This window comes from Gnatocerus cornutus, unplaced genomic scaffold (genome assembly GCF_029298725.1).
Source record: "Gnatocerus cornutus isolate USDA-ARS CGAHR unplaced genomic scaffold, icGnaCorn1.1 ctg00000023.1, whole genome shotgun sequence".
NCBI classification, from domain to species: Eukaryota; Metazoa; Arthropoda; class Insecta; order Coleoptera; family Tenebrionidae; genus Gnatocerus; species Gnatocerus cornutus.
The window spans coordinates 3,223,967-3,236,414 of NW_028275375.1; the positions used below are offsets into that span (position 1 = coordinate 3,223,967).

Sequence of the window (12,448 nt, forward strand, 5' to 3'; positions counted from 1 at the left end):
AGATCATTTTGATGGTCAAACGATATCGCCCACGTTAAATTTGTGTTTTATTTAGTTTTCGCGTAAACAAAACTATTTATCATGGCCATGACTAGATAACTGTAGTAAACGTAGTAATTCATGATTTTTTTTTCCCCGGGATTATCATTGTGGTCTGAGAAATTGTAACGTCTGGATGGTTTTTTCGAATTTCGATTTATTGCCTCGTTACAAGTAATCGCATCCACTTCCTTATGTTATTTTATGGGACGACCGTTACACGTTTTGCTCTTTGAAAATTTCTGAGAAAATCGTCGTCCTACTAAACACTCTCTGTAATTAAATCGGAAATGTTAAGGTATCGATTCCTAATTCAGCAATCAATTTATTAAGGTACCGCGCTGTAATTATCGGTTTTAGAAATACACCTGTTCGTCCGAAACAACTTTCTAAATATTATCTTTGCAAATTTATTAGATCAAGGATTTCATCGCCAAATTTGGCGAAGTTCAATTGTGTTTTTGTTGAGATATTTTGCAATTTAACCAGTTTGAAGCAGTTACCTGCACTTTTTTTTATTCCTCTTAAATAAGTGTTATCAGTTTTATTAAAGTTATCTCCTGGGAATTATGTCCGTTTTCAGATAAACTGACTGTTGTTTGTGGCATGGGAAATAAATATGTAGTGCGTTGGAATTGACACGTGGACCTGTAGGCGGATTTTATGGAACTTTTCATAACTGCCAACAATACATCGGATTGCAATTTTAGCTTAGTAAACACTGCGTACTTGCATTCCTGTCATTTCGATGGCTGACTATTTGATAATTTTCAAAACGTGAGGAGACAATTAACAAATTTATGTTGATTATGGTCTGCTTACTCTGAGGATGATAACTGTGCTTTCGAAACGTGCTGGTATGATTCAAATGACATACTTACCCAATTTTTGTGATGACGATGGACTATGGACTTTTTGTTAACTTTGATGCCTTTGGGATGGTAATTTTGTGCCTAAACTGGTTGTATTTCCTAGTAATTTTGTTGGAATTTAAAATAAAAAATTAATTTTGCCGGTCCTGAATTTAGGAATGTAGATAATCGAAATTATTTAGAAACTTCTTCCACGGACGCTCTTCCAATTTGAAATTACAACTGATATTAAAAAACGCTTTGCGCCACCGTTTTTCTTTTTCTTTTAGATGAAAAATAGTTCTTAGATTTTTCAAAAGTCAAAAGTTGCAGTTTTTCGCAAAAATTCATGACTAAAATGATGCCAAACTTCTGATATCGATATCTCGCTTATTTTTTAGAGTAAACTGAAGTTATTATACATCAGTGTCCGCAGAATTTTCCGCAGATTCCAAATCTTGGATTGAAATTCAGATCCGACAACAAATAACTGAGGTATCGCCGATCAAAGTTTCGGATAGTTGATTTTCATTTTTCCTAATTTTTCCCAATTTTTAAAGTTAAATATCTCGGAAACTATTTGAGATATTGAGATGCGGTTTGCGCCATTGTTTTTCTCGGCTCATTTTACGTTAGAAAATGTTCTCAAAAGCCCAAAATTCGATAGTCGATTTTTCGCGAAAAAAAATTCCGACTCAAATGATGAAAATTTTTCATTTTTTTTATTTTTGGCCATAACTCGTAAGCTATTTGTCTGATAGATTTCAAATTTGGCCACTAGATAGATTTTGAGCTCCTCTTTCGACCGAGGTATAATTCAATGCTATTAAACGTCGTTTTCATTTAGAAAACATTGATTGAAAATCACCGTAAAATGATGTTTTCAAAACTGTTTTTGGCCGATACCTCGTTTATTTATTAAGCAAACTCAACAGATTTGGGTCTCATTTTACGCAGAATTTCACGCTGAATCCAAAAACATGATAATTTTTGAATTTTTGTCAACAAATAACCGAGTTATGGCCGTTTGAACTTTTGGGTTGTCGCCAGAGGGTCAAATTTTTGAAGGTTCAAAACAATTCGTGCTCGATATCTCGGAAACTAGTGCAGATATCGAGATGCGGTTTGCGCCATCGTTTTTCTCGCGATTTTTTACATAAGAAATAATTCTTTGATTTTTCTACAGTCAAAATTTGCAAATTTTTGCAAAAATTCATGAACAAAACTATGCGAAATTTCTAATATCGATATCTCGCTTATTTTTAGAGTAAACTGAAGTTATTATACATCAGTGTACGCAGAATTTTCCGCAGATTCCAAATCTGGGATTTAAATGGCCGATCAAAGTTTCGGAAAGTTGATTTTCATTTTTTCTCATTTTTCCCAATTTTCAAAGTTAAATATCTCGGAAACTATTAGAGATATTGAGATGCGGTTTGCGCCATCGTTTTTCTCGGCTCATTTTACATTAGAAAATGTTTTCAAAAGCCGAAAATTCGATAGTCGATTTTTTGCGAAAAAAAATTCCGACTCAAACGATGAAAATTTTTCATTTTTTTTATTTTTGGCTATAACTCGTAAACTATTTGCCCTATAGATCTCAGATTTGGCCAGTAGATAGATTTTGAGCTCCTCTTTCGATTTATGTAGAACACAAAGGAAATAAACGTCGATTTCATTTTGAAAACAGTGATGGAAAATCATTCCAAAATAGCCTCTTCAAAACAGTTTTTGGCCAATACTTCGTTTATTTATTTAACAAATTAAACAAATTTTAGCTCACTTTACGCAGAATGTCACGTTGAATCCAAAGCTTTAAGAATTTTTAATTTTCGTCAACAAATAACTGAGTTATGGCCGTTTAAATTTTTGGGTTATCGCTAGAGGGCCAGATTTTTGAAGGTTCAAAACAATTCGTGCTCGATATCTCGAAAACTATTTTAGATATTGAGATGCGGTTTTCACCATCGTTTTTCTCGCGCTTTTTTACCTAAGAAACTTTAGTAGTTTTAGTTGAATTTGGCGAAGTAAGAATGGGAATCTAAAAGAGAACTTAAACCACTTAACCATGGAATCTAAAAACCCGAGAAAATTTTAGCACACGTTGCCAATCTTTTCACCCAATTATTCCGTCTCTCTGTGCTCCACGTGCACCGATAAAAATTGTTTTTGTTATTCTCTATTTTAAACGTTTTACGAGCCGCAAACGGTTATCTATTTTCGCAGTTATTGACATTTTTTATTTGTATTGAATAATTGTTTAGTCAGCACGCATAATACGAACACGCCATAAATGGCCAAGTTAGGTCATTGGACTTCTAAATTAAAAAAAAAAAGTGTTTTTGGTTGGTGTTGGATGACTTGGAGCTATTTCAAGATTATCTAAAAAACAAGTTAATTTATTTGTACTGCCGTTTTGAAGTTAGAATGAAGTTTTCTGTTTATTTGTTCGCTGATAAAACACATTTCTCATTTTTTACTGGTGAAAATTTCAATATTTACATTGGACGTCATACGATAATGTTCAGCGTGGTTGCCAAAACAAAGCGGACAAATTTCCGCGGTATTGGGAAATTCGTAATTAATTCCATTCAATTGCAATTACGCTGCCTTACCTGGAAGAAATAGGAAATTGATTGGGGATTGACTCAAGGCTATTGATAATGTTGAGTAAACATCACTTATCAACTTATAAGGCGTTTCGCTTACGCAAAACACGAGATAATGTCAAAGCATCGAATTTGAGTGAGCGATTGTCTAAAATTAATTTAATGGATCTGCGGTCATTTTTCCATGCAATTTTCTCCCGATGATTGATTTGACTTTGGTCCGGTTCATCGCCTCGCAAAAATCAATTAAAATTTTCTTCAAGTGCCAAGGTTTCCTCTTGACATTGATGCAAATCAGACTGCTCTTTATCACTCTGTGGGCGGGCTTTTCAGTTTTGTGGTAAATTTATAATAATTTATGGAGACTTTGAAAAGATGAAGGTTTCATTTCCTGAAGTGCGTCACTGCGTCGTTTCTTCCACATTGTTCGTGGAGGACTTTAACTGCAGGAATTATAATTTATGGCAGCGTCAGTAGCCTCGTGTTTGTTTCTTTATTAATGAATTCTTGTTTTTTTCCAGTTGTGTATTGCGATTACGCGGCTTCGGGAAGATCTCTGCAGTTTATCGAAGAATACATCACTAGAGAAGTGCTGCCGAGCTACGGAAACACGCACTCTACAACCAGCATAACATCTCTTCAGTCTACGAATTTCAGGTAATTTAATTGGAGGAAAAGTGCGAGTGCTGCTGTTTTATTAGCGCGTAGATTGTTGTCGATCCGTCATAGTAAAAGCATTTACGTAGCGCTTCATTAAAAAGCAATTACGTGTAATCGAAGTTGTTTGGAATTTTTTGTGACTCAATTAGAGTGTTACAGAGGCGCCTAATTTTGGGGAATTAGTTCAAATCGCCGTTCCTCAAAAATTTCAAGACGTTTGAACAATCACGTCGAAAACTCATTACTCTAACAATGGAACGTGGGTAAAAAGCTGCTTGAAATGAGTTATCGATTTTGAAAATGCACTCGGAATGAATGACCTTTAATTTAGCTGATAACACGACACGAAGGATATCCTGATCACATTATTCACTTAACTTGATCAAATTGTGTCACCGTGGATCCCCGGATGCGATCATTAGATTATATTAACTGATAATTTAAGCTTCTTTTAGGTTCATTCTTTTCTTCGGCTCATTTTAATTTAGAAAAAGTTCTAAAATGCTCAAAATTCAATGGTCGTTTTTTTCGCGAAATAGATTCCCTCTCAATCCATGAAGGTTTTTTGATTTTTTGTTTTTTGGCCAAAACTCGTAAACCGATCGATTTAAAATTTGGTCAGTGGATAGATTTTGAGCTCCTCTTTCGATTATTATACATCACTGTACGCAGAATTCCAAATCTGGGATTTAAATTCTGATCCGACAGCAAATAACCGAGTTATGACATTTTTCCTCATTTTTCGTAATTTTTAAAGTTAAATATCTCGGAAACTATTTGAGATATTGAGATGCGGTTTGCGCCATTCTTTTTCTCGGCTCATTGTACGTTAGAAAATGTTATCAAAAGTCCAAAATTCGATAGTCGATTTTTCGCGAAAAAAAATTTCGACTCAATCGATGAAAATTTTTCAATTTTTTTAATATTGGCCATAACTCGTAAACTATTTGCCCGATAGATCTCAGATTTGGCCAGTAGATAAATTTTGAGCTTCTCTTTCGACTGATGTATAACTCAATGTTATCAAACGTTACTTTCATTTTGAAAACATTGATTGAAAATCACCCTAAAATGATGTTTCCAAAACAGTTTTTGGCCAATACCTCGTTTATTTGTCAAGCAAACTCAACAAATTTGGGTCTCATTTTAAGCAGAATTTCACGCTGGATCCAGAAATATGATAATTTTTTAATTTTCGTTAACAAATAACTGAGTTATGGCCGTTTGAACTTTTGGGTTGTCGCCAGAGGGTCAAATTTTTGAAGGTTCAAAACAATTCGTGCTCGATATCTCGGAAACTCTTTCAGATATCGAGATGCGGTTTGCGCCATCGTTTTTCTCGCGATTTTTTACATAAGAAATAATTCTTTGATTTTTCTACAGTCGAAATTTGCAAATTTTTTCAAAAATTCATGAACAAAACTATGCGAAATTTCTAATATCGATATCTCGCTTATTTTTAGAGTAAACCGAAGTTATTATACATCAGTGTACGCAGAATTTTCCGCAGATTCCAAATCTGGGATTTCAATTCAGATCCGACAACAAATAACCGAGTTATGGTCGATCAAAGTTTTGAAGGGTTGATTTTCATTTTTTCTCATTTTTCGTAATTTTTAAAGTTAAATATCTCGGAAACTATTTGAGATATTGAGATGCGGTTTGCGCCATCGTTTTTCTCGGCTCATTTAACGTTAGACAATGTTCTCAAAAGCCCAAAATTCGATAGTCGTTTTTTCGGGAAAAAAAATTTCGACTCAAATGATGAAAATTTTTCATTTTTTTTTATTTTTGGCCATAACTCGTAAGCTATTTGTCTGATAGATTTCAAATTTGGCCACTAGATAGATTTTGAGCTCCTCTTTCGACCGAGGTATAATTCAATGCTATTAAACGTCGTTTTCATTTAGAAAACATTGATTGAAAATCACCGTAAAATGATGTTTCCAAAACTGTTTTTGGCCGATACCTCGTTTATTTATTAAGCAAACTCAACAGATTTGGGTCTCATTTTACGCAGAATTTCACGCTGAATCCAAAAACATGATAATTTTTGAATTTTTGTCAACAAATAACCGAGTTATGGCCGTTTGAATTTTTGGATTGTCGCCAGAGGGTCAAATTTTTGTAGGTTCGAAACAATTCGTGCTCAATATCTCGAAAACTATTACAGATATGATATTGAAATGCGGTTTGCGCCATCGTTTTTCTCGCGATTTTTTACATAAAAAATTGTTCTTAGATTTTTCAGAAGTCGAAAATTGCAGTTTTTCGCGAAAATTAATGGCTAAAACTATCCCAAACTTCTGATATCGATATCTTGCTTATTTTTTGGAGTTAAACTTGCGTAATTTACCTCATTTTCGCAGAATTTGGCGCAAATTTCAAATCTGGGGTTACAATTCAGATCGGATAACAAATAACTTCGTTAAGACCGTGCAAAAATAGTCTGGTCCAGAATGCAACGTGATTTTTATGAAATTTTCCGCTTTGCGTTCCAGGCAAGAGGCCAGAGACATTATCAAGAATGCGACCAATGCCTCCGACGCCGACGCCGTAATTTTCACGGGTCATGGCTGCACCGATGCGCTCCAGAAACTTATCAGTGCTCTGGATCTAAGAGAACCACCGATCGTCTTCACTGGATCCAACGAGCACCATGATAACCTCCATTTGTGGCAAGAAATCGGCGCTAAGGTTTGGATGCCAAATTCGGTCTGGTGGTGTGCCAACTTCGACATGGCTTTTTACAGATGATTCGCATCGGGGAGACCAAAGAAGGGTATTTGGATCTTGTGGACTTGGAGAACCAACTGAGGTTCCACCAGAGCTGCGGGAGACAGATGATTGGGTGCTTTTCAGTGGCGTCGAACGTCACTGGGATTGTTATCGATGATGTTGCATGTACCATTCTTCTCCATCAGTACCAAGCGTTCGCGTTCTGGGACTACAACATCGCGGCGCCCTACATCACCGTCGACGTCAACCCTCTGGTGCCGGGAGTGGAAGAGAACTCCGCCAACAAAGACGCGATTTATTTCTCCGGCCACAAATTCGTCGGAGGCGTGCAGACTCCTGGTAACACCCAAAGCTTAACGAGGCGCCGCTAATGACACATTTTCAGGAATCTTAATCGCCAAAAGAACTATTTTTAGACGACCCAACGCGTGTGACACTGATGGGTTCTTCACCTCCCAAGAATACAACAAAGTAATTTCAACTTCGATTTAACTACTTATTTAATTCGTTTTTTAGAGCTTTGAGATGCAAGAAGAGGGAAGCTGCGCTGCTGTGGTCGAATCCATCCGAGCCGGTCTCGTGATGCAACTCAAAGAGACCGTCACTGTTGCCAACATCTTGCAGAAACAAGAAAAAATAAACAAGTAATTTTTACGCCATATTTGTGTCAATGCTGCTTTATTTATAACCGTGTCATGGTCATTTCAGGCAAATGCTCCAACACATCCGCACCATTCCTGAGATTATCTTGTTGGGGAACACGTCCCCGACCCTCCGCCGCCTTCCGGTGTTTTCCTTCATGGTGCGCCACCCCCGAGGCACGTTTCTTCATCACAATTTTGTTTGCGCCGTCCTCAACGATGTCTTCGGCATCCAAGCGCGAGCTGGATGTCCATGTTCGGGGGTCTACGCCCAGGATTTATTAGGAATCGACCCGTGTCTCGCCGACCAGTACGAGAACATCATCCTCGAAGACCGAAGACTCAGTAGTTTAGATCTAGGAGTTGATAACTCGAATTTGGAGCTCCTCCGTCCCGGTTTCACTAGAATAAGTCTTCCATATTTTATTAATGATGCTGAGTTGGCGTTTATCATGGAGGCGGTGAAGATGGTGGCCACCGAAGGCTGGAAGTTGTTACCGCAGTACGTGGTGGACTTGGAGACGGGGCAGTGGCGGCACCACACCAACGCCATGTTAAAAGACAGGAAGTGGTTGTCGTCGATTCGGTACGTCGACGGGAAGATGACCATGAACGAAAGGAGGATTTCCGGTCCGGGACTCTTCCCCCAGAGCTACCAGGAGTGTCTTCAAACTGCCAGAAACTTGTTTAACCGGGCCCGGAAAACCGCCAATCGCCACCCTTACACTGACCAAGGGATCGCCTTTGATGTCAGAGGGGAGAAGCTTCGGTGGTTCATGCTGCAACACGAAGCGCAGAACATCCTCACGAGCAACGCGCATAACATCAAGCAAAAGGTCCCGTTTGATCCTGTCAGTTACTCGGGATCGAAGAGATCGGAGTGTCATAAAGAGAAGGAAATTCCTCCTTTTCCGGTGTCCAACTCCGGCTCTCCTCGTCACTTCAGTTTGCCCGCCATCGACGATCCGAAGATTTTAACGTGTTCTTCGCCAGTGCCGTATTTCTTGCACGACGTCAACGGACTTTATTACCCTCATTTGAGTCAACCGGCTGTGAATTTCGCAGTTGGCGAAACGGTGAACTCCGCGAATTTGAATCCTCTTCAACAGAACTTTGCGCGCGAGCGCTGTCTCAGTTTGGGGGCCCCCAACATGTCGCCGCCGGTCCTAAGCCCTCAGACACGCGTCAGTTTAGGTATGCGCCAATTCCGCCAGCGCAACTTTAGTTATAGTAGTCAGAACGAGTTACATTCCTTGGAGTCAGAAGCCAACGTCTCCCCAACTCACAGTCTTAACATGTTGTCTTCGGGGAGCTTCGAAAGCAACCAAATGGGGCGATCCTCCCCTGCCCCTGACATCCAAAGCTACGTCACCGAAATGACCAAAGAAATCGCCACTAATATCAAATCCGAACTTCGAGAAGTCATCTCTAGAGTAGAAGACGTGTTGGAGAACACCGACAGCGACCACTGCCGGGCGTTTTGCTACGATAAACATGGCAGCGGCAGCGAGGATGGAAGAAGTGACTCCATTTCGGCAGAAGTTGCCGAGTACATCGAGAAAATGTCCGTGGAGATGGCCAACGAAGTCAAGTCGGAAATCAGAGATGTGGTGAGCGCAGTGGACGTCTTCATCACGCCGGATTGCCAGGACAAACACCCGTTTTCGAGGACGACGAGTGACGATAAGAATCCCGAGTTGACGAAGAGCGAGATTTACACTCCTGGGAGCAGCAGCGAGACGGTCATCCACCTCATTAACAAAGCGATGGGCGCGGAGTTCAAGTGAGTACTGCCCTCGTATTGATCCAGTACCGATTTCTTTGTCTTTAGACTTAGTGACGAGGAGTCGCAACAAACCGATAAACAGTACAAGAACAAGATTCTTACGTCCACCGTCGCCAGCGTGAGTTCCCAAGACAGCGGCATCAACCTCTCATTCCACGACCAAGAGTACTTCACCAGCGAGTTCGCCAAGACCCGCAGCAACTCCGAATCCCTCGCCAATCGCAAATCCGAGACAGACGAAGTGAAGTTCTCCACGTTACAAAAACAGAAACAAAAATACACGAGAACGACAAGCGACAGCGGCGCTTTGGAGGCAACTTCCTCCAAGTGGATTTGCGCGCCGAAGACGATTTGGCAGCCAACTGTTGAAGCTCTCCAAGAGTTCGAAATGATCAAAGATGGTGATAACGTGATGGTGTGTTTGTCGGGCGGGAAAGATTCGTTGAGTTTGTTGCACACGTTGCTTCAGTTCCAAAGTTACGCGCAGAATAAAGGAATTTTGTTTAGTTTGGGGGCGGTGACGGTGGACCCGGACACTTCCGGGTGTGATCCGTGCGTGTTGATCCCGCACCTGCGGAGTTTAGGGGTTCATTATATCATAGATGATAAGAAGAGCGACCGTGGGGATGAATCAGGTGAGAACCAGGAAGTGGTAATTTGAGCTACAGTTTCTTGTTACAGAGCAATTCGAGGAGGCGAAAGAAAACTTGTATAGTTTCCGCACGTCGCGTCTTCGCCACCGCTTGTATTCTTCCGCGAAGAGTTCGGGGTATAACGTCCTCGCCATCGGCCAACACTTGGACGATTTGTGCGAAAACTTCTTTCTTTCGGTGTTCCACACTGGGAGGTTGCGAACCATGCGCGCCCATTACTACATTAAGTACGTTTGAAGTTATTGTTTTCGTTTCTTTATTGTGGTTTTCTAGGGAACATAAACTCCGAGTCATCAGACCGTTTGTCTACGTCCGCGAGAAATACCTCCGTCAGTTCGTCAGCAATCAAAACCTACCAGTTTCCAGCAGCGCCTCCAGTCCCGACCTCACCAAGGAGCGGCAAAGAATTAAACAAGTGTTAACCCAACAAGAAATCCTTTTCCCCAAACTGTTCACGAGTCTTCGGTCAGCTCTACATCCGTTAATAGGCTTCCAAATCAAAGAATGCGAAGTGAAATACCGGCGGAGATTGAAATCGAAAGATGATGATTGCTCGGAGAATGAGACTGATGAGGAACCGGTCGTTTCTGGGGACTCAAATTGCTAGTTTAGTTTTGTTGCGATTTTTTATTGTTTCTCGGTGTTTATCTAGGAGTTTGATGTTTATTATGTTGTCGAAAGAGAGAGGAAGAGTTGGCAGTGATTTTCGATCTGTTGTAGTACGTAAATACGAAGACGGTAAACCGGAAGTGCGGGGACCTTGCCAGAAATTTCCGTTTTCAGCGTCTGACTCGAATTTCAAGTCCTTTACTCTAGTGGCGATAATATTTATTGTCACTCAGGATGAAGCAAAGAAGATTCGAGACTCGTCACGCTTGAAACACCCCGATTTTTAACTGAAGTTGGTGGGAATGAAGAGAAACCATGAAGAAGCTTCACTGGCGTTTCTCAAAACCCATTCGCTTTAGTCGTGCCATTTAAACAGCAGCGGACGGTTTACCAGTTGTTTCATTTTGTACAAATACTTTGAATTGTGATTTTTGGGGTCTTAAAACACAACTCGCAACTGCCCAGTTGGCGATTTTTGTTTTTAAGCCTCCACCTTCTTCGGAAGTTGATATTACTGACTGAGTTAATTTTTATATCGTATTTAATTTCTACTTAAAAGTGCATTTGTTCCGTATGATTTTCCCAGTAGTTTTGGTATGGATTGTGACATCAATAACTACAATAAGTTTCCTTTAGGGAGTGTGATTTGAAAGTATATAATTGTTGCATTCGGATTTAAGATATTTAATAATGTTAACATGAGTGAAATGTATTTTATTTCCTAAAACTGTAATAAAACATTGAAAATATCAGCGATTATAATAAACCAAGCGTCAACCTCTAATACTAATAAAATCATAAATAAGGAACTTGGGGGTTGGGGGTTCACTCGTTGTCGGCACTCTCCCCAGCGCAACCGCAATCTGAAACCAGAAAATTCGCGTTTCAAGTCTTAAGACTCCGCATGAAACTTACTTTTCCCATCAGAGGAACACTTGCAGTCGTCACCACATTTGCAGTCTTTGCCACACGCAGACTTCCCCTCCCCGCAGGTCTCTGGAAAAATCAACAAGTGAACGTGGGAACGTGGCGGCGACACCCTAATATCGATCGCGAAGCTTAAAAGAAAAACTCACCTTTGCAAGCATCACAAGGCGACGGCATCTTCACTGATTTAACACTCGTAACAGCCTCAAGAACACTGGAGGAAGAAACCGGTGACGCTCTGTGGACGCCGGTATTTATAAGAGCTGCGCTGACCCCACGATCGAACGTTGCTCTGGGAATGTTGGAGGGGATGAGCAATGCGAACGAATTTTAATTGCGAGGATTTTTTCGGATAATTTTTTGCGGCAAGTAGAGTGTGCTGAAATTTCGGAGTTTTCAGAGCAGATATCGCGAAAATTTTCTCTATTTTCCGCGGCTCAACTCTTTGACTTGCATGGCTTCTAGTTCAGCGACCTTCTTCGACATCATGCTTCAGTTAGATCAAACAATTACGAAAGAATTGCAGGAATCGCACGTCTTCAGGAGGCGAGAAAAATCGTGTGTTAATAAACGGCCGGTAAAGTCGCGGATTTGGAGTGCGTGTTACGCATTTTTTTATATCCACGGGGCATTGGCTTCGATCTTTTTCCTGCGGACGCAATCAAAGAATCCCCGCCGAATTCGGCGTTTATTCACGGAATTTTTCCGCTCGAACGCATTTCTGCCATTCATGGATACACTTTGCTTATCTTCCTTTCTAATACAGCGGTTATCTCGGATTTTTCTCCGAGATCAAGGACATACACTCGCTGCATTAAATACACTTAGACTATCTTTACCGGTTGCAATTAATGTCGTTGAAGTTAGCTTGGGATTGGCTTTTTGGTTGCGCCGTAACATAGGCAACACAACGAGCACTCGGCTTTTTTTACAG

The 12,448-nt window shown here is 40.2% G+C and overlaps 1 protein-coding gene and 1 long non-coding RNA gene across 2 annotated transcripts in view; one reads left to right on the forward strand and one right to left on the reverse strand.

Annotated features, from left to right (window-relative positions):
• LOC148166403 (uncharacterized) overlaps positions 1-11,336 on the forward strand; it is a 28,444-nt gene extending 17,108 nt beyond the window's left edge. The window contains exons 2-10 of the mRNA XM_088048661.1: positions 4,021-4,156; positions 6,661-6,856; positions 6,913-7,237; positions 7,284-7,369; positions 7,415-7,542; positions 7,607-9,322; positions 9,371-9,960; positions 10,007-10,205; positions 10,252-11,336. Of these exons, the coding sequence (XP_087904787.1) occupies positions 4,021-4,156; positions 6,661-6,856; positions 6,913-7,237; positions 7,284-7,369; positions 7,415-7,542; positions 7,607-9,322; positions 9,371-9,960; positions 10,007-10,205; positions 10,252-10,585 (3,710 nt within the window). The 3' untranslated portion in view covers positions 10,586-11,336. The remainder of the gene's footprint in view (positions 1-4,020; positions 4,157-6,660; positions 6,857-6,912; positions 7,238-7,283; positions 7,370-7,414; positions 7,543-7,606; positions 9,323-9,370; positions 9,961-10,006; positions 10,206-10,251) is intronic.
• On the reverse strand, positions 11,287-11,830 carry LOC148166404 (uncharacterized). Its single transcript, XR_015771006.1, has 3 exons — positions 11,664-11,830; positions 11,503-11,583; positions 11,287-11,450 (listed from the first exon to the last, which is right to left on the reverse strand). It is a non-coding gene; the product is annotated as an uncharacterized LOC148166404 (long non-coding RNA).
• Positions 11,831-12,448: the final 618 nt, after the last annotated feature.